The sequence below is a fragment of the Lepeophtheirus salmonis genome, chromosome 13, assembly GCF_016086655.4.
Source record: "Lepeophtheirus salmonis chromosome 13, UVic_Lsal_1.4, whole genome shotgun sequence".
Taxonomy (NCBI): domain Eukaryota; kingdom Metazoa; phylum Arthropoda; class Copepoda; order Siphonostomatoida; family Caligidae; genus Lepeophtheirus; species Lepeophtheirus salmonis.
Window position 1 is genome coordinate 46,020,072 of NC_052143.2, and position 25,929 is coordinate 46,046,000.

The 25,929-nt window shown below is 30.4% G+C and overlaps 2 protein-coding genes and 1 long non-coding RNA gene across 3 annotated transcripts in view; 2 read left to right on the forward strand and 1 right to left on the reverse strand.

Annotated features, from left to right (window-relative positions):
* The window catches only part of LOC121128030 (uncharacterized), a 168,773-nt gene that overhangs the window by 65,800 nt on the left and 77,044 nt on the right, over positions 1–25,929 (forward strand). The gene's annotated exons all lie outside the window — the stretch shown is intronic.
* Positions 1,239–4,132, forward strand: LOC121128448 (pickpocket protein 28). The gene is made up of 12 exons (XM_040724032.2): positions 1,239–1,468; positions 1,524–1,682; positions 1,740–1,878; positions 1,941–2,065; positions 2,128–2,296; positions 2,357–2,502; positions 2,557–2,661; positions 2,736–3,053; positions 3,118–3,389; positions 3,453–3,627; positions 3,698–3,798; positions 3,921–4,132. The coding sequence occupies exons 1-12, from the start codon at positions 1,365–1,367 to the stop codon at positions 4,085–4,087; spliced, it is 1,980 nt and encodes a 659-aa protein (XP_040579966.1). The 5' UTR covers positions 1,239–1,364; the 3' UTR covers positions 4,088–4,132.
* LOC121128405 (uncharacterized) lies at positions 4,091–8,679 on the reverse strand. Its single transcript, XM_040723982.2, has 16 exons — positions 8,594–8,679; positions 8,424–8,532; positions 8,207–8,367; positions 8,006–8,128; positions 7,758–7,949; positions 7,439–7,699; positions 7,238–7,375; positions 6,984–7,178; positions 6,811–6,921; positions 6,625–6,755; positions 6,299–6,560; positions 6,091–6,248; positions 5,866–6,031; positions 5,636–5,780; positions 5,139–5,577; positions 4,091–5,079 (listed from the first exon to the last, which is right to left on the reverse strand). Exons 1-16 carry the CDS (start codon positions 8,600–8,602, stop codon positions 4,161–4,163), a joined length of 3,519 nt encoding a protein of 1,172 aa, XP_040579916.1. The 5' UTR covers positions 8,603–8,679; the 3' UTR covers positions 4,091–4,160.

The following is a 25,929-nucleotide window of genomic DNA, read 5'->3' on the forward strand; positions in this document are numbered from 1 at the left end:
TCACCATATTATGGATTTTATGAATGATTTCTGGTGTAGTAACCTCAACTGGACAACTGGTCAATTGGTACAGAGCCCCCATAATGTTTATCAAGCTTCTTTTTAGTCTCCTGAGACCTTTTGCCTTTCATAAAGCAATGTTTAATCAAAAATGAAATTATTTTTTGTCCATTTTTTGAAGAAAAAAACCTCCTCTTCCTTGATTCAACCATTTGTCAAACAAAAAGTGATTTTTTTTTAAACAATTTAATCTTTTGCGAACGAATGTGGATTTTTGAATATTTTTTGGAAAAATTTAATTTTTATAGAATAGCTGTGGTTTTTCGAATTTTTTTTCCAATAAATTTAATATTTGCAAATTAATTTTTGAATTTTTTTATCAAAAAATTGAATGTTTGGATTTCAATTTAATTCTTTAACTTATTTTTCCAGAAATTTAATTTTTTCTGAACATCTGTGGATTTTTGAAATTTATTTTAAAAGTTTTAATTTTTTGAGATAGCTGTGGATTTTGAATTTTTTTTTGGAAAAATTTAATATATAATTTTGTTTTCCAAAAATTTAATTCTTGGATTTTTTTCTGCAAAAAAAATAAATATATATATATATATTTAATCCTGTGGACGCCTGTGAATCTATTCTTCATAACTTAAATATTTTTTATCAAACTAATGTGTATCGCAGGAGTCAACCAGTCCATTCAAGTAAAGCATGAATGGAAACGAAAGAAATTAATGAGGTCATAAAAAATGCCTTTTGGGATATGGATACATCTAATGATTTATAAAATATCGGATCGGAAAATATTTTCTTACTGACAAAATTCTAGTATTAATTTTCATGCTTTTCAATTTATATTCTAAATTATATTCGGTGTGATCCAACAATCATTAAAATGTTCGATTTTTTTTTGCTCAGCTGTCAATTTTTCTTGCCTTCTTAGTATTATAGACCTTGATTGGTTGACTTCACACTTTTTAATTAATGAATGACTCTCAAATACAACACAAATGATAATGCCACCGTTAAGAATAATTTATTAGCTACCAACTGATATTGAGCCTCTTTCCTTGCGGTTATTGAAGGATGAAGGTTTGAGTGCTACCATGCGCGTAAATTAATTTATATGTAAACTTTAATAAAATTGTATGAAATTCAAGATTAAAAATGAATATTTGGGTTTATTGATCCATTTGTGGGGTGAGAGGATTTTCATAAAATGTTGTCAAAGAATCCTACTAATGACTTAATAACCTTAATGGTTCAAGAACAATTAATATTGTTTATGAGGTCAATAAAAAAGACCAAGGTGCGTGATAAATATGCATTAATACATGGCTATTTGATCGCGATAACTTCTTCTTATGAAAGTTTCTTACAAAAATATTCTCAGTCGAGTTAGAAAAATGTTTCGGAAATCAAATAAGGTTGGAGTGAAAGTAGCCAAGGAAGGGGGCTCAAGAGCGAAGTTTGTTTCAAGGAGTGGTAACTATTTTATAAATATTAATGATTCGCTTTTGTAGCTTTAAAACTGAGAAATTGGAAGAGGATTATGGCAAATGGAAGAATCCTTTTATCGATCTATCCAGTAGCGCTATTGCCATTAGATTTAAGGAATTGGATCAATGTTGTTTTGCGAATGTATCCTGCGTTTCTATTATTAAGGAATATTGTGAATCTAGGTAGACCCGTTCGATTTTTAAACATTTTATTGTTAATAATAGATTTTCTATTAATAGCTCTCTACATGGACTTCGCTACATAACAGAAGATGGGCGTCATTGGACTGAAAGAGTACTTTGGGTCTTTCTTTGTTTGCTTGGATTTATCCTCACAGTGTACTTTATTATACCTATTTATATCAAATGGTACTTAAAGGTACTTACATATAACTATTTGTAAGCAGGAAAGTCATTTTAACAAAACTTTTTTCTATATAGCCTACTTTAACTACTCTGGATTCAACAAATCATCCTATCTGGAAAATTGACTTTCCTGGAGTCACTGTTTGTCCAGCAAATAAAGCAATTGAAGCAAAGTTAAATCAAATAAAGGATCAAGAACCGTGAGCCTCTTATTTTGTAACTTATTAACCTTATGCTTTCTTGTGATTCCCTCCGCCCCTAGTTGGAAGTCAGAGATTGCTACAAATGGAATTAGCCTACAAGAAATAAAAAGACTCATTGAGATAATGGTGCATTTTGACGACTATGAAACTGTCAATAGTGAATACTCGGATTTGCAAGGTGTATTTGAGCGTGTAGGTCAAGGAAACTTGACAAATCTGATGGTTCATGTGAGTTTTATTAATCTAGTGTGCATGGATAATAGTTTTTATTTATTGTTGAGTCCTTAGGTTATGTCGACTTGTGATGAATATATTTTAAAATGCTGGTGGAAAGGCCAGTTAATTGACTGTAAAAAAATATTTGAAATTCGAAAAACAGATAATGGATTTTGTTGTTCTTTTAACACAATTCAGCCAACAGATGCATTAGATACGTAGGTCTAATGAATATGATATAAAAGTAATAAATATAAATCATTATTTTTTAGATCTTTACTCCGAAATAACGAGAATATTAATGATGATTGGATTAGTCAATACTATGATCATGGAGAAGAAGAAAATACTACCTTATCGGACTTAGAATACCTATTGTAAACCATAAAAAAAAATTCGAAAGACAATTTTGTTTGTCATTGATTAGAGAAAATATAATTTCCTTTTTCAGTAAAGAAGATGAATCTGCCCTACCTCAAATCGTTCCAAACTTTTTTTATGACTATTACACAGCACTGACTAGTGATTTAAAGGGAACTAAACAATGGAATAATCTGATTAATCGCCAAAATAGTGCAAGTCCAGAAAGAGGTCTTTCCATTCTACTGGATTCCAAATCTAAAGATTATTTTGTTTCCTCAGATAACTTTATCGGTTTTAAAATTCTTGTACATGATCCCCAATCATATCCAGAAGTTAAAGGCCGCTCTCTTATTATTGGCCCTGGAAAAGAGTCCTTTATGACTATAGCAGCCTCACATACTGAAGGGTATACGATAATTATAATTGAACAAGTTTATAAGTAAAAATTACAATATTTCAATCAAAAACAGATCCGACTCTATACGGAAATTACCAATTGAAAGACGTAATTGTTTATTCAGCGATGAGAGAAAAGTCAAGGAGTCCAAAGTCAATTTCTTCAAGGATTATAGCCAAGAAAACTGCTACTTAGAGTGTCGAGCAAAGCATTTACTTCAAAAGTGTGGATGCCTTCCCTACTATTATCCACCTCTGGATGTTCTTTTTCGAAGTCAAAAAGAGTATGAGCATTTGAACTCAACCTGTGACTGGAATGGTTGGAACTGTCTTGCAAACTCCACACGTAAAACTAATTTTTGTAATCTTTTTTTTTTTGGTCTATATAATTTTAAGAAATTTGTTTTAGAACTCCTTGAAGCTATTGATCCTAACTTTCATATTTCGAAAACATCATGGGACGATGGAGCACCTTGTAACTGCCCACCTGCATGTACTCGCACTGACTACTCTGCAACACAATCATCTGCTGATCTTAATCCAAAAGCTGGTCAATCTTTTTCAAAAATCCCTCAGGAGCACAGGTCCTCATCATTTATATGAGCATAATATATATTGTATAATATGTAATCAGCAAAAATAATTCCATTTCAGGGAGAAAATAAATGATCTGACATTGGTCCACATATTTTTTCGAGAGTTAAAAATATTTAAATATTCAACTGATGAATTGTTTTCATGGAATGATATCTTGGGTAAGATAAAATACTATTGAAATCAATTCTGTTCAATGGGAAAATTATATATATTCATATATCTCCAAATGATTAGAATCACTGTTTTTATTTGATGTCGGAACAAATATTTATAATTTCAGCTGCTTTTGGGGGTCTAGTTGGCCTTTGCACTGGGTTTAGTTTTTTGAGTCTCGCAGAATTGGTATATTTTTTCACACTACGAGTTGCTTTACCGTTTTGCCGGAAGAAAAGGATGGATAAGTTGGCAAATTTGGATAATATTGTTGTTGTAAAAATGGATGATTAAATTGCAGTACTATTAATAATAAAAATCTATATGGCAATGATAAAACTTTTTATTTTTTTTCTATAATCATTTCTTAGGTCTTGAGTGAAAATCTAACATGATCAACTTCCAATGACTGCTTTAAGCTTATCAAATTTTTAAGTCCTTCAAAGAACTGAAACACAATATCTGCTTCCATAAGCCCAAAAGTTATTCTATTACTTACTTCAACTTTATTATTGATATTGATTAAATCCCTAGTGGCTAATGAGGAGAATGAAGGGACTTTTCCATTAATTCGTAATGAAAAATTATCAGTTACCTCAGTAGCCTTCAGAATTTTGAAATTGACATTATTTGGTACTTCCATGTAACCAAACAATCTCAGACCCGTTCCGAGATCCCCTGGACTAAAAGTTAAGTATCCATACTCGGTATCTCTCAAGTAAATCATGCTCTCCTCTAAATCTCTCAATTTGAGCTCTATTTCATCTAATATGTCACGAGTTTCTAAGATAACATCTAAGAGCTCTTCGCTTGGAGAAAAGCATCGAATGACTTCCAAATGGTCTATTTGATTGATACGAATTTGAATTGAGTTGTAGCCCTCCCTTGGTGCAACCCATGTGGAACGTCCAAGTGGCCAGAAATTAGATCCTCCAGCAGCAATGAAAAATTGAATATGCTCATCCTTGTTATTTTCTACGATAGGTAGAAAATATTTTGTCAATTCCTCGTTTTGCTCAGTACTCTTTAGAACTGACTTCAATTGATGAAGATGTCCTAGAGGAAAAAATGAGCAATTACTTAAAACAGCCTTCATATCGTTTTCTAGGGTAATATATTGGTTAGAAGTCATTCTTGAGTGCAGAGGATAGCCTTTGATTGATCTATGCAAGGATATTTTGTAAGATAAAATAGAAGAATCACAGGATTGAACTTTAATATCATTGACGTTTTTCCAAAAGTTTTTGTCGGAGGGTTTCCATTGAGTCTCTGGCTGAGTTCTTGACCTATTAATTAAAAGTGTTATAAGCGATGCTACTAAGATACATATTCACTTAATCTGTACCTAAGCTGATTTTTGAGGATGGGTATGTTATGATAGGTATAAATTATGGGCTTGATGATGGGTGCAAATACTTTATATGACTCAGGATCAGGTGCAACAACTCCCAAATCGTGATTCAGAATCTCAATTCCACCTTTTATTACATCAAACAAACTCGCTCCATGGGAAATTGTGATTTTTTCTTTCAGTTTATCAAAGACGGGTTTAATTAAGAATTTTTTGAGGAGAGAATGAGCTTGCCTTGCCCAAGTTATTTTTCGAAATGATCTTTCTAATTGAGCAATCGTCTCTAGGTCCAAATTTCCTTCGGGTACATTAAAGTCCGTTATTCCTTCTTCGTCAGAGCCTTCTTCTTCGAATATTCCTTCATAATACTGTTTGTCTTCTTCGGATGTAATGTTTTTCATATATCTCCATTTAGTAAGTTCATCTTCCTCTGCTAAAAAAGCTCAATTGATATTTTAATAAGGAGGTAAAAAAAATATTCAGTCACTCACTCTCATTATACGAGCCTTCAAGAGTTACATGTTGAGGCTGCTCAATAGTAGGAAGAAATGGCTCTGGGTCCCTCATATACTTTTTAAGAATTGTTTCATTAAATTCAGACTTTTTGATAACATAAATATCTGGTACATTGTTTTTCTAAAGATAAGAATGCAAAATAAATTTAATAAACGACCTATTTTTTCTTTTTTTTTTTGGTAGATTTGTTGAAAATCTCAATTACTTTATCTTTTATTTGGTTATCAGCGCCAGCATTGATTAACATTCCATAAATAGAAGTATCTGAGGATAATGCATCTCTATCCGAAATAGCAGCTGCATAATGAAGTGGTGTTCGATCAAGTTTATCTTTCACATTTAGAGTTTCCGGGAAATAACTGGTCAAATATCTATGATATATAATATATCTTAAAATAATATTCAGTAAATTAATGATATAATATCCTACTTTACAATCTCGTTATGCTTCAAAAGTACTGCTTTATGTAAAATGGATATTCCAGACTTTTTTTCCTTCGATACTACTAACTTTCTGCGGTCTAAATGAATCTGAAGCTGCTTTAAAGATCCATTTTCGACTGCTTTGTGTAATTTTGATATTTTAGTCTGAAAAATAGTCATTCAAAAATCATTTGATATATAGCTCATGTAAATACCTGATAGATGGAGACACTATCCAAAAATTCCTGGACCTCTTCATCTGTTGAAGTTTTATTCATTAATTTGTCTGAATTCCCCTCGAGAATATGTTTAACTAAAATATCAAAGTTCTTTTCTTTGATGGCATTCCTAACTTGCGATTCCTCTTCTTCGTCTCCCTTCAAATGTGTAAGTTGGGGCTTTAAAGTTAACTTGGCTTGTTTTTTGATAGCCTGTTTTACAACATTCAATGGATCAAAATACTCCTCAATCGTAATTCTTTGAAAAAACAGACGAATGCAAAATATATATTAATTTCAGTACATATTATGCAAGTATATACTTTATTTCATTTGTAGGCTCTAACGTTGGTTCATCCTCAGATTCATCACTTGATTTAACTTCAACACCCTCTTCTTTCGGTGCAATTTCAGGAAAATCATTCTGCATATAAAAATCTGCATTGTTTCCAAACTAAAGAAAAATTAATTTTCCGTAAAAGCGGTACAAAGACTTTAAAAAATATTACTGTATCTGTTGTTGATCTATCAAGACCATATGACTCCAAATAGGCAATAATCTCATTTCGTTTGGATTCATCTGCATGTCTTGCTGCGTAGTGTAGGGCATTCCGAAATCGCTAAACGTTCCAAATAGACTCTGAATGTAATATATAGGATAAATGAACAGAAATGCACTTACTCGATCCAAAAGTTTGACAATCTCTGACATTTTGTTGAGTAACTTTTTTACCAAGGCAACCTCCCCACTTTGTGAAGACTTGTGAAGAATAGTACGACCCTTTGTGTCGCGACTCATTAAAAACTTTGCATCTATTTCTACATAACTGTCAATCTTATCAGTATCTATTGAGTCGTGAAACTCCTGAATTTGTTTCTGAAATTTTTTTTTAGGCGCAATGCTTTTTTGCCAAAAATGTACTAAAATTCATTTACCATTTTATTCGGTATCGTTTTTAAATATTTTCTGGTTTCTTCATTCCATGCTGGCTTATTTATCAAGTGCTGACCCCTCCCTGCATATACTACTTGTTCCAATGTACCAATGTTACCGACTCTAACCCACTTGGAGATCTATAATAAATTATTTGAATAAGTAATTGCTTTTGGACAGAGTACGAGTCAGTCACTTCATACGTTTTCCTTTGTCATTTTGCTCAAAGGTATAAGTTTTGTGGAAGAACCAAAAAGTGCTAATATGGATTCCGGCTTTTTAAATTCTCTACATTCTAAAGCTTTAACGGAAGATAAATTTATGTTATTCAAATGCACCGTGCTTTGTTTTGGTGAGGGTGTGGGAGGTAGCAGTTTTGGGGCATCAGGCAGCTCTGAACATAGGTGGAGTTCTATTTCAGGCGATACTTCTTTACGTAGAGCTTGTTGAGGAGTAATATTATACTGAAAAGTTGAATGAGTCAGTATATAAATTGTCATTATGGATTAATTGGTACTTTACTTTATCAGGCTCTGTAGAATTTGCACCCATATCTATAAGCCAATAGTACATGGTTTTATCGTCTCTACGACGCCCATATGCTGCAGCATAATGTAATGGTGTTCTACCAAATACATCCTTGATACTGATAACACTTTTTTCTGTTTTCTGAATGAAAAATTCGCAAATGTTTTTTTGTTTGAGAGCCACAGCCTTGAATGAAATCATTTTTATAATGTTTAAATAAGAACTTAATATGTAATTTTTACTTTATGAAACGCAGTGATTCCATTTTTATCTTTTGCAGAATAAATCTTTGTTCTATACTCCTTATTCACCAATGCATACAAATCCCCAGTGACGGCGCTTTCATGAACTTCCAAAATGTCGTTCTGCAAAAAATGTAATTAAGATTTCATTGATATTATGCCCGGATCTTAGTATGCTATGAAAAAATAGAGAATTTTTACCATTAATTTTGGAACTTTTTCTAGAAACTTGAGTGTTTTAAAATTATCTGCAGAGGTCTCCAAAAGTAAATCTCCATGTCCTTCATAAACGACTGTTTCCAAGGATTCCACATCTTGTTCATGAATCCATATTTGAATATTGGTAGGATTGATTTCCAAAGCTATGTCTCATAAAAACCTTGTGATGATTATATAAAGATATGTACGTATAACTTACCTGGATACTTGTACCATTCTCGTGGAGGAGGATTTCGAAATAATAGCTGAGAACAAGGATCGTTACTTCCCTCCTCATTGACATCCCCCGTTAGATTGTCTTCTTTCTGCTATAAGGATCAAAGCTTTTATGTTATTTGATTGAAACCCCCAGATAAAGGCCGCACTTACCATTTGCATAATAAGATCATTCTTTTAATTTTCTTGTAACTATTATATATGTAACTTGAGATAAAAAAGTTTGAATGGAACTATTAGACAGGTATAGAATAACTTTCTACTAAGATTAATTTCTTTTTGTTTTTAAAGCGCAGGTCGAAAGGGCTTTCACAAAGTAATTTAGGTTACTAATCAGTAAATCAGATTGAGTTAGTAATCAGTAATTCACCACACAGTTATGATTTATAACAAAGGGGTTGAATTCAACAGTAAAGAAATTAAGTTAAACACTTAAATAACTTTCTCAAAATTAAATAAGGACTCTTTTTGATTCATAAAATGAATGAATTATTACATATATAAAGCTATTATAAATTGCTTTATGCAATTTATTTAATTTTTTCAACTATTAAATAAAAGAAGCATCATAGTTGTTTATAATCCTTTTTAATTTGTTCTAATATAAATCAGGACATGAAATGAATTTTTGAAATTATATATTTTGAATCCGTCAAATATGAAAAAAAAAACATCCCAAAAACAAATTATTTGAAAGAGTAACAAAAGCCAGTTTACTTATTAAGCTGTCAAGTTACATATACAAGTCATCTATGAGTTTTATAACTGGAGATTCAAATAATATGAAACGTCATTTTGTTAATAAGAAGAAAGTGTACGTTTTACATGGTAACTCTCACAATTTGAAGAATGTTTTGGAGGAGATTAGATTATCAGTCAAGACGTTTAATTAAATTTGCGGATTAGCTATGAAATGAAGTAAATAAATACAAACCTCACTCCATATCTTACAATAATTTATAACTTTTCAACGAATCATCCGTATTACTCTTTGTTCTCCACCCAAAGTAATCACTCTATACTTACTAAAATAATAAGGATAGCAACTTTGGAAAATGAAACAATCATCTTCGGATTGAAATTACAAAATAAGTGCTATCTTTTAATTTCCATATTTATTGTAATTTATGACTTATACATACTATCAGATATAAAAAATACTCAAATGTTCATCGATATGTATATAAAAATAACAATAGGATTTTTTAACGTCCCCTACGTCTTGTCAGCAAATGCAGATCACTTATATCGTGGTAAATACTAATTGAATTTTTAAAAATAATTATAATTCAACACATTATAAGTAGTGAAATTCGTAAATCAAACTTGTCACGTGTAAATGATACAAAGTAGTAATTTTAATTTAGTGATAGAAATTCCGACATCCTCTAAATGTTTAAAATTTGAGATATTATGAGTTTTTGATTGGATAAAGTGCGCCCTAGTGGCGACTATGGTACATAATCAGTCCTTATGGATAACATTAATTTTAAAATATGTAGCAGGGTTGTAGGAATGAGAGTTTTATTTTTTTGAAAAATATGAATGGTTTAAACTCTCTTTGCTCTTAAATTATATGTTTATATCTTACAAAATCGAAAAAGTGGAGTGAAAGTGTAATTGAACTATTCATTCGTAATACCAAGTAAACATTTAAAATTGACAAAGTTTACAATTTTTACATAATTATTAAAAATATTGATATTACAAAAAAATATTTTTATAACATATCATTCCAAAGAATGCTTAGTGTAAATTTATTTAATTCTGCCACAATCAGCTGTAACTTTGTCATTAATGCTCTTTCGGAAAGGGATGTATTACTTGCGTAAGTATTTCAGGTTCATTCTAATCCAGTCCTAATTTACAGCTTTATAATTTATCTCCCCATAACTTATTAATGAGTCATTTCACGCTTATTAAATGTGTGTACATAAAATATTTTTCATGCTTTTTAGGCCTTTCCCAGATTACCAAGGAATTAACACCAAGTTTTAAGAGTGTTTTATTAACTGCAGTGTAAGTGACTCTATGATTCTCAGCATAGTTTTGTAAAAACTTGGTTGGGTCTCTTGTATAGCGGTTTTTGAAGATTTTAGACTAAATAATTTTTAAGACGTATTTTAATAGGTTTATCATCAGAAGAGTCACATTTTAAATTCTTTTCACGTTATACATATAAAGTATTCCTGGAAACTTCAATAAGTTTTGAAATTTTAGTGGGAGTGTAATCTGCATGAATTAATGCTGAGACCTTTAGCTTTGTTTCCCGCTTTGATGAATTTTTTTTTCATTTAGAAAAAAATGTAGTTTTTTAGAAACATAAATATTTTATCTTTTGAAGTCATTTCCTTAAATTCCTCAGAATTTATAATCATTTGAGTATGTAAATTTCAAGTTTTTACAACATAAACTACCTTCAAACATTTTAGTGGACAACAGTTTTTAGTAAGCTTTAATGTTTCTTAAACATTTTTGGCGTACCTTTGGCTCGTAATGTAGATACGAAGAACCTTGCTACTTAGTATTTAGTAATGTTGGGATGATTAAAAAAAAAATCAAACGCCGAATCCGATTTTTTCAATATGTCAAATAATAGCAAAAAAATACGATTTTGCTATAAATTTCTAAGAATTACAATTGATAAAATAAATCGCCTTCCCTTATTTAATGTAAATAATATTTAAAGTAATGTTCCGCGAGCTGAATTTTGCTGCATGAGAATTTTCTAGTGTCTGAAAAAACATTCGAGGAATTATGAGGTTAACTCGTTACTCGGCTGAATTTTTCTTACTCCCACTAACACTTTTACTCAATAAAAAACTCGCCAGCCAAAAAAAATCATATTTTTTAAAGAATTATTGAAACTTGTATTTAAAAATTGTTTTGTAATTTATTTTCCAAAATAAATTAAAAATTTGGTTTAACTTTTTTTAACTAGAGTTTTTATACGGCTAATATTTTTTTTAGATATTAAAACCTCAAAAAAAAGAAGAAAAGGAAAATGGATTTAAAAAAATATCTTTATCGAATACATTAAAATTTTAACCAGTAAATTCACTTAAGGTTGTAACTACTATTTAAACAAAGAAAATAATGATAGTTACTTGTGCTTTGTTGTTTGCGAACGATTCGTTCTTTTGAACGAATTTTTTTAGTGAACGTACTGAACCGACTCGTTTGTATGAGAGATGGGTTTGTTTATACCATAAGTTTTCCATTTTTACAATATGCCACTCAACCTCAATCAAATATTTCTATCCACTTTGACTTTTTTGTTGGGTTATTATGAAATATGAATATATTCAAGTATCACAGGGTATCTTGATACTGTGTGTGAACTCTAACTAACGCACACGAACGACTGCAAAGTCACCAACTCACCGGCTGAAATATCTTACAAATGAAGAAATGATTCAGCATTCACCAAAAGAACTGAATCATCAAAATAACTGAATATTTAAAATAACAGAATCATCAAAAGAACTGATTCACTAAAAAGACATAATTTAATATCCAAAAATATTACCCTCTTGAGTAGGCAGTTTTGGAACATGCTTGGAGGTAGAAGAGGCAAATTACCGGTAGCCTATGAACAAAAGTGCCCAATTTCAGAAATAACATTAAGAAGAGGGATTTAAAAACTCACCAGCTTGTTTCATCCCTTCAAATTCATGTTCAGTGAAGACTTTAGAATACTATAATGTCTCTCCAGTTGCCATTTTAGACATTCATATTTTTGTTGCAGAATCTGGAAACGTTTACAAAAATCTAAAATTACCACTTTCTTTTTTTAATTATTCTTCCTCTTTTTTCTCTCTCTCTCTTTCTATACCAAGAACTTTTTTCCTTCGACTCAACTAGATATTAATCCTACCGCAACCTAATATATTAAAATACATCATACAATACATAAATCAGCACTTAACTGGGGTGCATAAGAGAAATTATGTAGACCCCTTGACTGGAGCTCATACTAAGACTATTGAGTCCTTGTGGAGACGAGTCAAGGGCATGATGATGCGTAAGCTAGATGTTTTCAACACTTCAAGAGATCTTGTTCCCACTTATCTCACAGAGTATATGTGGCGACTGAAATTATCAAAGGATAAAGTTTTTGATCACATTTTAGATCATATTATTGAGTTATATCCACTATAAGTGTCGGTACATGTAAGGTGATTGAAGAAAAGACACAAATTAATAACTATTGGTTCTCTGACAAAAAAACAAACAGGAGTTGAATACTAGATAATTTAAAGACAAGAATAAATCATGATATTGTTTTATAAAGATTATATATTTTTTTTATCCCAATAGGTCAAGTATATTGGATGTTTATAGAAAGTAAAACTAAGGATATTATAGAAAAAATCTGCTTGTTATTATGGATATATATTTTAAACGTTTATCTTACTTTACTTATTTAATTTAAATATTTTGATATAAATAAAACTTGAATATATATATCAAAAATGGTTAATTTATTTATATCAGGATGGTGGAAGTGGTCGTTAAAAAATATCTTGGGTTTACATTGAAAACATATATATTAGTATAATTAATTCTTAGCTACTTCATTGATTGATTCATTCAAATTATAATTAGAAAAATACAAATTTGTAGTATCTAATTCATTAATTTCCTATAACTATACTTTTTTATGCATTTAATAAATATCTAGTTGAGTCTAGGGAAAAAGAGTGATTGGAAAAGAAAGAGAAAGATAAAAAAAAGAAAAATAATTGGAAAAGAGAAAGTGGTGATGGTAAATTTTAGTAAACGTACCCCAGAATCTTTATTATCAAGAACTTTAGATCCTCTAGTCTAGTGGTAAAGTCGACGGATTATTTATCCTAGACTTGATAAATTTATGAAAAAAAAGAGTGCATAATTGCTACATCTGTGTCTTGAGCAAGATAGGACAAATATCCTCTCATTGCAAAAATTGTTTAAGTCCAACCAAAGTCAGCCAGCTTGTATTACTTAATACTAATTTGAATTAAATGCAGTTCAATCCGAATAAATACCGTAAGGATCCACAATATTTTTTTTTGTATATTTCATAAATATTAAATAAATTTATATCTTATAGTTTACAATTTTTCGATTACAATTTAATCTTTAAAAATTTTGTTTTAGTAATTTTATGCAGGTTTTTTAAATATGAGTTTGTGTATTATTGAATCATAATACTCCAGTACTGAAATACTGCAAATGTTGAAGGAATGGGGATTATATGTATATAAGCTTAGAATCTCAAGGGATATGCCAAATGAATTAGTAGCTAGTGTATTGAAAATCAAATTTGACCATACAAATTTTTGTTTAATAGCACATTAAGAAATATTCCATTATGAATTATCTATATTATTCATTTCTATTAATGCAGGCAAGTTTTTCATATGTCAATTAGTCTGAGGAGGACCTTTGAGTGTGTCCTTAATTAACTGCGTAATTGAAACAATATCGATTACTTGCGCTAGTCTGAAAAAAAATCAAACAAAGATTACTTTGCAAACGAACTGGCATTAAGAGTACACACTATACCAAAGTCAACAAGTTTCTGCATTGTGTTGCCTGTGGGAAAACATAAATTCTAAATTTCACAGAGGAAGGAAGTTAGTCTTGGAATATTAAAATGTTATAATGGGCTTGAAAAAGAAAAACAGAGAATCTCAAGTTGTGCAAATATGCATGAATTTTTCTTGCACTGCAAATCAATATGTGACTTAATAAGCCATCTCAGCATCTATCTTAAAGTTACAGCACGATACCTTTTAGTTTCTCTCAAATGCAAAACACGATTACTAAGAGCCAACATACACCGCTTACAATTAATAATAATACCAGTAGCTATAGGTATATTCAGATGTAAATACCTTTTATGATAATTTTTCAAACTTAGCTCTTGAAGGAACAAAGGTATATTATCACGTAAATTCTTCATTTATTGTGTGTACTCTGTACATAAATAAATAGTTTCTAAGAAACGCTTTATATTAAACATAAGTGACGCCATAGTAAACATTTATACTTTAGAAATAAATGAATAGTCGAAGTATTACTCATTAATATGTATGAAGTTAATTTTTAGGAAATGAATCACACTTAACATATTTGATTATACTTTAGACTTTTTTCTGTGAAAATGCCAGACCGTTGTATTCTACCGGGATGTAAAACAGATTATCCGGGTTATAAAAAAAAGCGGAGAATATATTCTGTTCAAATCTCAAGCAAAGAGTGTAATAGATAAAGGAATTGAAAAAGTTTAGACCAGTTAGACTTATCCTTTAAATACCAAGAAATATCGAATGCAGAGTCAAAAGAAAAATGCAATGACAGTAGTAGCCTATAAATACTAGTTAATATACAGTGGAAGAATAAATTATTTGATCCCTTGCCGATTTTTTAAGTTTCCCTTGATAAAATTTTTCTATGGGATTGAAGTCTGAAAACTAGCAAAGCCACTCCAAAACCTTTTCTCGGAACCATTCCTTTGTTTACATGGCTTATGTTGGGGTCATTGTTCTGCAGGAAGACATACTACATGCCCTATTTTCAGTGTCCTTTATTGAAAGAAGGAAATTATCACCCAAGATTTCCAGAAGGATGGACTGGGCGTCCATTTTCTGTTGGAAGCAAACTCAAAACACAATGTTTCCACCCTTCATGTTTGAAGGTGGGGATGGTGTTTTCGAGGTATAACATTTTTCTTGCTCCAAACACTTTTTTTGCTTATTCATCTAATGTTTCTCACTTTCAAAATAAGTCAACAATTAAAATTAATGGTTTTTCTTTGCCTGGGGCAAACATACAAAATCCAAAAGGAATCAGAACTTATTTCTTTTACTGTATAGTAGTTTTATTTATATACAACTTCCCTAATGAAATTTGAAGAAACAATACCTTCCGAAAGTTTATTATAAAATCGGAAGAAATAAAAATTTATTGCCCACAACTACTACTCAGCAAATAGAGATGGAAGGCTTAATAAATATAATATAAAAGAAAATTACAAATTTTCCAAAAAATATAAATTTCGAAAAAAGTTCTATAATTTATTTAGCTATGTTACTTATGACGACTAATGTATCTGTTTATTTTTGTATTTCCATCCTTTAGTAGTGGTTATTTTGTGGGTATTCAACAGGCTTGGACATTTAACGAAAAAAATAACAGGGGTTTATCTTTCCATTAATTTTTTTAACGAATAAACGACGAACAGAAAAAAATGAACGATGAACGAAAAAAAAATATGACCTATTTTTACTACATCTTTTTTTCTTGATTATGGGTTTAATTATAATTATTATCTTTGATGGTGGCTAAAATATAGTTTTTTTTTTTTTTTCAATCCATTGCTTTGTTTAATTACACCAATCACTGGAAAATAAGTCATCTCAAGATAGCCTTCAAAATCACGAATATGTTGTAATGGATCCAATAAAAGGTATAATAATAACATATATTATAGACGTTAATGCATTTATTTATCTAGTATCTCGTAAAGATTTTAACCAATCCGTCTATCAGAAGTACATTAATTTTAATCATTACATTCACCTTCTATCTTTATTACTGCTCAATATGAAAGTACTTTGTCTTAATTTTGAAAATCTCATTTTTTTTTCAATATCTAGCATTAATTGTCTGGAGAGCGTGGGAACATATTCATATACTCGAATTTCATATTTTACAATTCAATTTTAGGTATTTAAAAATATCAACTTCTTTTACACAATACTGTAATTCCTGAAAATTTAATTCAATTCTTTTGGTTTAAGAAATTTTGTTGTTTTATTAAAATATCATATTTTATTTTATCAAAATTATTAAATTATTACAACTGCACGAATATATGTATAGTCTATACTGTTGATATGCCCTTATTATTTTCATACTAAGAAATGTAGTTATTAACTGATCGGAGTAGTGTATTCATTTCGAGTTGAAGCCGTAAATATAGACCAGTGATTCGGGACTATTTTTATCCTCTTACACGCCATGTTCCCCCTCATCCCAAAGTCTTGCATTAATGTCTCTAACAATAAATAATAATAATAAAAACAGAACCCACCTGTCTGGAGAGGTTAACACTATGTACAAACTAAGACCACTGTGGGTATATCAGAGATAAACTCACGGGAGGAATTTACCAGCCTTTGAAAAAATAGAAAAGCAATTAAAAAACAATCATAGGCCTATCCAAAAAAAATCAGCCAGAAAATAAAAAAAGGAAATCCGACTGGGGCTGAAAATTAAAGACCAACTAAACCCTAGTTTTATGAGGGCAACTTGGCCATCTATACTATGGGAAAAATTTAGCTCGCCCCAAAAGTTGGGTTATGTTCAGTGTCACCTTTTTTTCTTCCATTATGGGACCCTGAATGAACGTCACTCTTAGCATTTGCCTATATTGTTTATGCCACGTGCCCATCTTTTCATTAAATGAGGTAACTCAGAAAAAATATGTCGGTTCAGCTATTTTTAAAGCAGGGATACTATTGAAAATAAATTGGAGGTTTCTTTGAAAAAAAGTAATGCCTTTATTTTGAGGATATTAAAAAAAAACAATTTGAAGAAATTGGACTCCATTTTATAAAAATTGAGAGTAATATTTTAAGACCCCTAGGATAACCTGTTTTGCTTTTTGTAAGCTATGCCCTTGAGGCTCATTTTTATGTATTACGAAACAAAAATGGCTTTAAATACCACAGAGTAATTTTTTTTAGGTTGGACTTTTTATACTAGATAAATGTTAAATGAATAAAAATTCAAATGTGAAAGATTGAACAGAATGTGAAAGAATGAATGGAAAAAAAAAATGAACGATCGAACGGAAAAAGAGTAAACAGGTACAAACCTGTTATCCAAGAATTATTATACATCTGGAAAGACAATAGGAAAGTAACTTCTAAATAATCACCATGTAAATAAATTAATAATTTTCCTTCCATATAATTAAAACTGAAACAATTGAATAATTATTTACTCATGTCAATTATGCAAATTTTGAGAGGTAATATTCATATTTTTACAATGTTCCGATAAGCAATGTTGTAGAACACATAATTAGCCGTCGATTGCTAAGAAAAACATTGTACTTGTCGCTACCTTGAACACACATTACGAAGAAAAGATTGAGATTGCAGCGCTCCTCTGCACAGTATGGTCCTAGATGGCTATCTGGGAGCAAATTGGGGCCTCGTGGAAGACGATTTACAATATCTCCATACGGTTGAAGGTCGGGGAGGACCTCAGACACTCTCCAAATTCGGGCAGGAAACCCTTGGTGTCCATCAATGTCTGAAGTCGGCCTTAAATAAAAAACCGAATTCTTCAATTGCTGACCTGGCCAGTAAGATGAACAAGTCCCCATCAGGTCTCTAAAAAAGAATCTGATCCCTGAATTACCTCAAGGGAATCTGGGGCTCAATTGTGATCTTTTCTAATGACCCTGTCTTCAACAGCCAAAATGATCGAGTAGTGACATTAAGGGATGACAGCAGAGGAGCACCGATAACACTCAGCTTCAGTGATGATGTTAGGCCTGGTTGCATCCAACAGGAAGGGCATGAACACCATTTGGTTCTCCTTAGTTTAGAGGCTAAAGGCTGATGAGTACGTCCAAATTCCCAGCACCAAAGTTCTCCCATTGACCAAATCTATCAATTACAATCCATTGGGTGTTCCAACAAGATGGACTAGCTAACGACATCGCAAAGAAAACCCAACAGTGGCGCTAGTCCAACATGCACATCTGGGAAAATGACTTTTGGCTGCAGGAGAACCCAGATCTCAACCCCCTTGACTATTCCATCTGGGACCACGTGTAGTCCAAATCCTACAGGAGATACCACAGCAGCCCCCTCCCCTTGAAGAGCTCCCTCAACACAAGGCCTGGGCTTCCAGAATACATCCACAGCGTCTGCAGCACATTGACTAGAATATGTTCAATGGGTTTCAATTAATAGATAATGAACTTATTCCCTAATTCACTGGGATGCTACCATGGGTGTCAATACTTTTTAATGTTAAAATGAGCAAAAATAACAGTTGCTGCAGTATTACTCATGATTCGATAGATTTTCCACTTTACAGTTTTCAAAATGATAAGGGTTCTATCTTCTCTGATGACATTACATGAGTTGGCAGGTGGTTACAATCAGTTTATTAGTGGTTGGTACGTAACAACTCCTGTGGGTCGGGTTATAAATCATTGTTACGCTGGATGGCGTCCCTGATTGTAATACATGAATTGACGAAGTGTTCTTACTCCTAATCAAGCCTTGTGGACATGCTGTATATCCTATGAGACGAGCATCAATTTGTATCTCTGGAAAGGGCCTCAGAAGATAATGTGAAATGTATGATTTCAATGATTTTGCACATAAACTATCTTTGTCAGTTATAATGCACATTAACGTTCTAGTTCAGTTATTATGCACCTAAAATATGTAGTTATTTTACATATTAACGGATTTCTTATTTAACTAGATACATATATATAATTTTTTTGTATGGTTTTTTTTTTTTTTGAATTATTTTGAAAATTAAAAGTTTCGGAAAAAAATTTAAAAAATTAATTTGTTTTGAAATTTTTTTTCAAAAATTAAATTGTTTCCCAAAAACAATCCAAAACCACATGTATTTACATAAAATTACATTGTTTGAAAAAAACATACAAAATCACATCTATTTACAAAAAATTAATTTTTTTGTTGAGAAAAATTTCAAGAACGGAAAGGTATTAACAACAAATAAAATTTCTTGAAAAAAAAAACAATAACCGTTTACTAATTTTTTTTACATTAATATCTAAATGCTCAATGCTTCTGTATGTAGGAGCTCTGATAAAAATGAAACCGTCATTTTCTAATTTCATATTCAATTATCATTCCATTCTCAAATAATTTTTATTATTATTTTGAGACACATGCTCACAACGTTTGCATTGTCAGTTACATATCAGAAGTTAGTTTGTTTTTGATAGTTACTTATACATCTTTTGGTGTACACTTAATTTTCTATTATTTAAAAGAAAAATAAAAGAAATTATCAATTTAGAGTAAAATGCCCAAAACCTTTTGAAAAGGTTATATTTTTCCAAATTTTGTATTCTAAAAAAATAAAATTTTTATAACATTATCCCTTTTGCACTCAGTGGACCTGACAGTCCCATATTTTCAAAATTGATTATTGCCCTTGTTTTAAAATTGTATTATGTTTTGCTTGATATTTATGGCAAATTATATTGCATATTTTACAATGATTCATAAAAAGTGAGTTTTGAATATTTTGTAAGCTACGAAGTGGTCTGAAAAGTTTCCAACCTAACAAAGATACAAAACATTTTTCTTAATTTTATTTTTTAACATAGTCTCTTTGTAGCTCTACATATTTCTCCCAACTATGTTTTTATCCCTGGAACGCATCCAAATAGAACTCGACAATTTCTCTTCAAAATAATTGTTAGCAATATACTTTTTGTTTTTGGCTCAACTAATCCTAGTTGGATTGAATAAGACCCGTCAAATCTTAATCTTTATATGTCTTCTATGGTTTGAATCTATTCCAAAGTTACATTTTCAAAAAAAAAAATTTAATAACATCTTGATATTCAATTTTGTTCCATTTCACAAAAACACTCATATCAACTACTCAAACGATTGTTACATAACAACTTTGCTTCCAAAATGGCTGAAACTTTGATGAATGACTGTCAACAGATGCTAGATAGATGTAATTAAGTTTTATTTACGAGTGATGCAATCTTCACGTTCAGGTCGAAAACTTTTCAGACGAACCTCGTAATGAATATCATCATTTCTCAACATTTGAAAAGAAAACAAAAAACTTTAAAGGTTTATAATTTTTTTTTTTTTTTTGTGGGAAATTATTCGTTTATTAAATTTATGTTTTAATATATATTACAAATATTAAATAGTCCTATTTTGTTCAGAACAAAGAATTCATCTTTGAATTGTTTGGGATAAATATACTTTATAGAAAACAACACCAATAAACTATTCAATACCATTGCCAGCCAGTTTTGTAACGCCATGATAGAAGACTACATCCGCAGCTGGGCCAAGCCGTCTACTACCTCCTGGAAGCTACATTGTCACTAAGGGTGGCTACATTAAGCATTAAGAGAGCTCAGACACACATCTATTTATTGTATTAATTTTGTTGAAGTTTAAAATTCAAAGTGTTCAGATTTTAATGGACCAATCGATATATATTATTATACATATAGTAAAATTAAAACCAAAGAGGTTTTAGCAATAGCATTGTATTGGTCTTTATTTATTTGGTCTAGTCCGGCCAGTCCTATCAGTGCTTTGAATTTTTCCTAAAAACGTCGATAGTTGATTAACTTAAATAAGATATATGAGATTTGTATTAAGAATATTACACATATCTTGCTGAAAATATTCATTTTTTTTTATAAAACGAACATATTCTATTAATACATAGTTATATAATTTATTCAATTATCTAATGGAATAATAAAAAGAGGAGGGGTGGAATTAACCTTATTTAAGGACTAACAAAGTTGACCTGTTGGCCTAAACTCGTTAATACCACGCCAATCTATTATTAGAGAATTAAAAAAAAAAAAAAAAAAGCCACACAGTTTTTCCTTTTATAATCTTCAAACCGTTATTTTTCTCTACGGATTTTCCATACCTTCTATTGGCTAAAAGAAGCTAGAGTAGATTTTCGAATAACTGAAAAAGAAATACATGTATTGGAAATGTTGTAGTATGCTCTGTGCATCGTTTTTTAAATGGGTGTGAGGCGTATGGCTATTATTGTAATTTGAGGAGAAAAAATCCCCTCATTTTTGTTCCTATATAATAATTTTAAATTCTCAAAAAGTGGGGGACTATGCCTCTTGTTTTATAGCCTAAGTGTATGAATACTATGGTTCCATATGACAATTCTATCTTCTCCAAATAATAAATTTATTTCTCAAATATATCCAATGTTTGCCAATATGTGGATATCTTTGAGTCTTAAAATCGATGAATACTGCAGCAATAAATAGATAACTATTGTTTGGAGTAAGGACATATTTGACCAACTACTCATTGATTTCAAACCTTCAAACCTTGCAGAAGATACAGAAGGCTTCTTTTTAGACTGATAACCCCATTCTGTCATCAGCAGCAAAAAGTGAGCACATTCCGAATCTAAATCTGATGGATTATTTTGTCTAAGGCTATCTTGAATCTAAAACAAATCAAACATTTCATGACATCAAGTATTATTTGGTTGCTATCATCAAGGAGAAAATGACCAACATGCTACGGAACTACCTCGTCTACGCCTGCTCCTCCTTCCATATTTTGACAAATTTACCAAAAAGCTCAATTCCAAATCATGAAGTATAAAATGTCATCTCTTACCATTTATGTCAGTGATAATACCTTGATTACAACTGTAATTGGATGATTACAGCAATTTGCAACATTCCAAAACGACATGTTAAAGAATTAAAGTTGTATGTATTTGAAATACTTGAACTATAAATAGATGTAAATTAGAGTGGTTCTGAAATTATTGGATAATCTAAAAATGTTTCAGTCTATAAAGATAGCAAAATGCAATTGAAGTTTTTTCAATTTAACAATTTTTTTGAAAAAAATAGTCTTCTTAACTGAAAATAGGGAATATAAGCCCATATTCTAGAGGTGATATTCTAAAATGTGTATGAAAATACAGTTAGTGTCTATTATGCTTTGGAATAGTGAGGCGTCTAAATAATTATTGTTAAACAATAATTTTGACAAGATATTTTTAAATAAAATTAATTTAAATTTATTATATATATATTTACAAAAATCAATTAAAATGGGTTCACTGAAGTGCTTCTGCACAATTTAGCATGTATTTCTTCTTCCTTTTACTTATTATTATCCTTATGTAATATTTTTTAATTTTCCAAAAAAAGGTATGAAGTAAAGTGCAATAACAATAATAAAATGGGAGAAATTATGCGTGCGAAATGATTATTATGCAAAAATGAAACCATTCTGATTTATAAACTTGTTTAATTGCTTTTTGAATTTTTCACAGCACCTTGTATAATTTTCTTATAATGTGATGATTTTTTTATGATAAATAATACAAATACCGTATTGGTGTACTGCGTTTAGCTACCATTTTTTGTCTTTTTATATATCATAAGGTCTCATCTTTTAAAAAAATGAAAAAGTTCATATTTTAGATAAAATAAACATTTTTTTTTGATTTGAGATTGTTTGTAGATTGATTTCACAATTAAAATTTTGATTGTTGATGGGATATTATCTTTAAAATAATTGGACTATTCTTATGGTAACTTTAATGATCTTGTACAAACATTAAAAACTGATTAGTATGTCTTAAACTTTATATTGCTTCATTTTCTATCAAAAGAACATGTCTGGACTGGGTTTTTGCAATTTTTTTGTTGGAAAAACAAAATAAGGGCAATTCTAATTTATATTCATCAAACTTTTTTTCCTTCGTTTATAAAATATACCAAAAGAACAAATTCCTGGTTAAAGAATGAGAATGGGTTTATTATTCGGGATCAAATGCAGTTATGAATATTATGATTTATATACTTTTGAAATGAAAAAACAAAACACATTTTAATCAATGCATTTAAATATTCAATGTAACCATTTGCTTACAGCATGTGTAAATGATCAATCATACAGTTTAAAATGCATTTAAACAAAGGATGTTAAGATAAAAGTTCATTTTTTAATCACTGTCGTTAATAACAAATATCTATTAAGCTCCTCTTATTTTTTATATTATTACAATGATATCTTTATTGCATCTCTAAATACCTTTCACTTTTTAAAAAAATGGGGTGTAAATTACAGATGACATTGTAATCACGTAACTTTTCAATAACTCCAATGACTGTTTTTGAAAAAGTGGGAGGGCAAGGGTGATTTAATAAATATGTCATTCTTCCCCATTGTTAGACTATTCCTTTTTAAATTGTTTATTAGTCAGGAATAATGATATTTTTATTGATTGATAAGAAAGGGTTCAAATTTAATCCTTTGTTAATGAACGTCATTTTTTCACACATTTAGTGAATTGGGGAAAATATTATCCCAAAAATAAAACAAATTTTATTACACTATTCATAGTCGACAAAACATAACTTCAGTATGTAGCTGTTTTTAAAAGTACTTGATCAATTTTTTACTATTTGCAATTTATAAGAAAAAAAGAGGACTTTTGGTCTCCAAAAAAATATTATAGTGTTACAAACTGTATGATAACTATGGGAATATAAAATGCCAAAACAATATAAATGGTTATATAGGAAGAAAATATGTACAGTGAGTGTGTTTGTTAGTAAATATACAAAAATATTGGAGGCTACCATCTAATTTTTTTTGTAGCGATTAACGCTCGCCAAAAATATATTTTTTCAACAGCTTACACTGGCTAGGATGCAAATATCAATGGTATGCACACAGCATCAACATGATTGGTGTCCACTCTTGATATACTTTAAAGTTGTCCCTTATTAGTATTTTATAATTGGTTTGTTTGGTTCAATTGATAACTTTTTAATCAACAAATATATTGTCAATTCCATACTATTAAATAGATAATTGTTCTAGAGCTACAGAAAGAGACACAATGAGTAAAATACGAGTTAATTTTGGGCCATTTTTCTTATTTACACGAATATTTGGGTAGTTTGAAATTACTACAGGATTAATCTGATCTAGATAAGCTAAACATTTTATTTTTTTCAATTTTTCACGAGTAAAAGTCTAAAGATAGTTTTAAATGAGGACATTTATTTAACAAAATCATCCAAATAGTGCTCATAACAACTTTTATTTTATATTTGAGCCCTTATCTATAAAAATTGTTGCAATACGAGGCCTAACTCCCTTGCAGACCTTGACCATGAAGTCAGATTTGAGCTTTGTCCACTCCTTCTTGATGGAAGTCTCTAGAGACTGAAAATCCTTTGAGGAGTAGCACACATCCTCTTCTTCAGACGTGCCTAGATATAGTTGTCCTACGGGGTCCCGTTTGGAGAGGAGGGAAGCCACGAAAGTCCGGAAAGTTGTCTCTCGGAAGGCCTGGTTCTTAGCCGTGTGATGACAAGGAGCTCCGTCTTGATTGAAAACAAAGATATCCCTGATCTTTTCTTTTACCCAAGGATGCTCTTTCTAATCCAAAAGTTTAATGTAAGCAACTGGATTGAGCCGCTCCTTCCTCTCCACAAAAATAGGAAGGACAACTCCACAACGCCATAAACCATGATTTCGGCGGGATTGATTATTGTGAATATATTTTTCTATGAAGCTGATACGTTGTCTACATGTTCGGGTGTGATATTACGGCTGTTCTGCTTATTCATAGTTGCATCAATGGTGAAAAATTTGTCATCAGAAAAGTGCAAAATTTTGCCCAAACTTTTGTTGGCCTTCAGAAAGTTTAAAGTCTTCTTTGTTCTTTCCAACCATATCAGCTTGCTCGGATATGATGTCTTGTTGTCTTATTTTGTGACCGTGCAACAATGTCATTCTGTATTGAAAATGATAAAATGTGTACTTCCAAATACAGATCAACCCTGTATTTATAATTATATAATTCTAACAAGTACATTCAGATGAGTTATGGGTAATTTTCAACAAAGTAACTGCAGAAAAATTATTGAAGAAGTTAAATGTGCATGGGATGACGCTCTAATATATTACTAAGAATAACAACTTATAAAACTACTTAAAATTGACAATATACTTCCTTATTGACTAATAATGGTAGAATTTGACTCAAACCAATCTAAATATACAAATTATTTGATTATTCCTCCTGCATCCCTCAATAATTTTCCTCAATTTAACTACAAAGTAAGATTACTGCATTTTTTTTTAAATTAGGGACTCAAATTATCAAAAAGTCAAAATTATTAGTTGGAGAAAAAACTTATTTTAAATGTTAAAGTTTTTGTTATTTGAATGCCTCACCCCATTTTGCACTTGTTAAAAAAACCACAAATCCTCTTCCTATTAAAATGCATCTTGAATACAATAAAAAACAACAAAATACGGCGTATATCTTAAATATCAAGAGTTTAAACTACCTCATGTTACATATGCTTAACAAAATGATTAAAATCTTACCCATTGTTGATATTCTAACTGCATTCTAGATTATTACTCTGTTACATTTTTAACTTCACAATTATCTTGTTTAGAAGAGTTAATACACCATCGAATGTTATGGGAGTATTTGTAATTGAGCATTTTGTCTGACAGATTTGTAGTGAAAGGAGTTTTCCAAAATCTGGATATGCTATTAGTATAATTAAAAGTTAAATACATTACTTTTGAATGATGTACGATCCTTTCAATACAAAATAATCATGAATGATAATTAATTTATAAACTAATCATTAGGTAGTAGTTATGAATTAGTAGTTACCGACTGCATTTTTTATC

What these genes read in the sequence shown, in the direction of transcription:
- LOC121128448 (XM_040724032.2), top strand. Translation starts at nt 1,365, where the DNA reads ATGAAAGTTTCTTACAAAAATATTCTCAGTCGAGTTAGAAAAATGTTT. An exon ending in GAAGGGGGCTCAAGAGCGAA is followed by an intron (nt 1,469 to 1,523) that starts GTTTGTTTCAAG and finishes TCGCTTTTGTAG; the next exon opens with CTTTAAAACTGAGAAATTGG. An exon ending in CCAACAGATGCATTAGATAC is followed by an intron (nt 2,503 to 2,556) that starts GTAGGTCTAATG and finishes ATTATTTTTTAG; the next exon opens with ATCTTTACTCCGAAATAACG.
- LOC121128405 (XM_040723982.2), bottom strand. An exon ending in AAAAAGTTCCAAAATTAATG is followed by an intron (nt 8,129 to 8,206) that starts GTAAAAATTCTC and finishes CATTTTTTGCAG; the next exon opens with AACGACATTTTGGAAGTTCA. An exon ending in GAGCCTACAAATGAAATAAA is followed by an intron (nt 6,561 to 6,624) that starts GTATATACTTGC and finishes GTTTTTTCAAAG; the next exon opens with AATTACGATTGAGGAGTATT.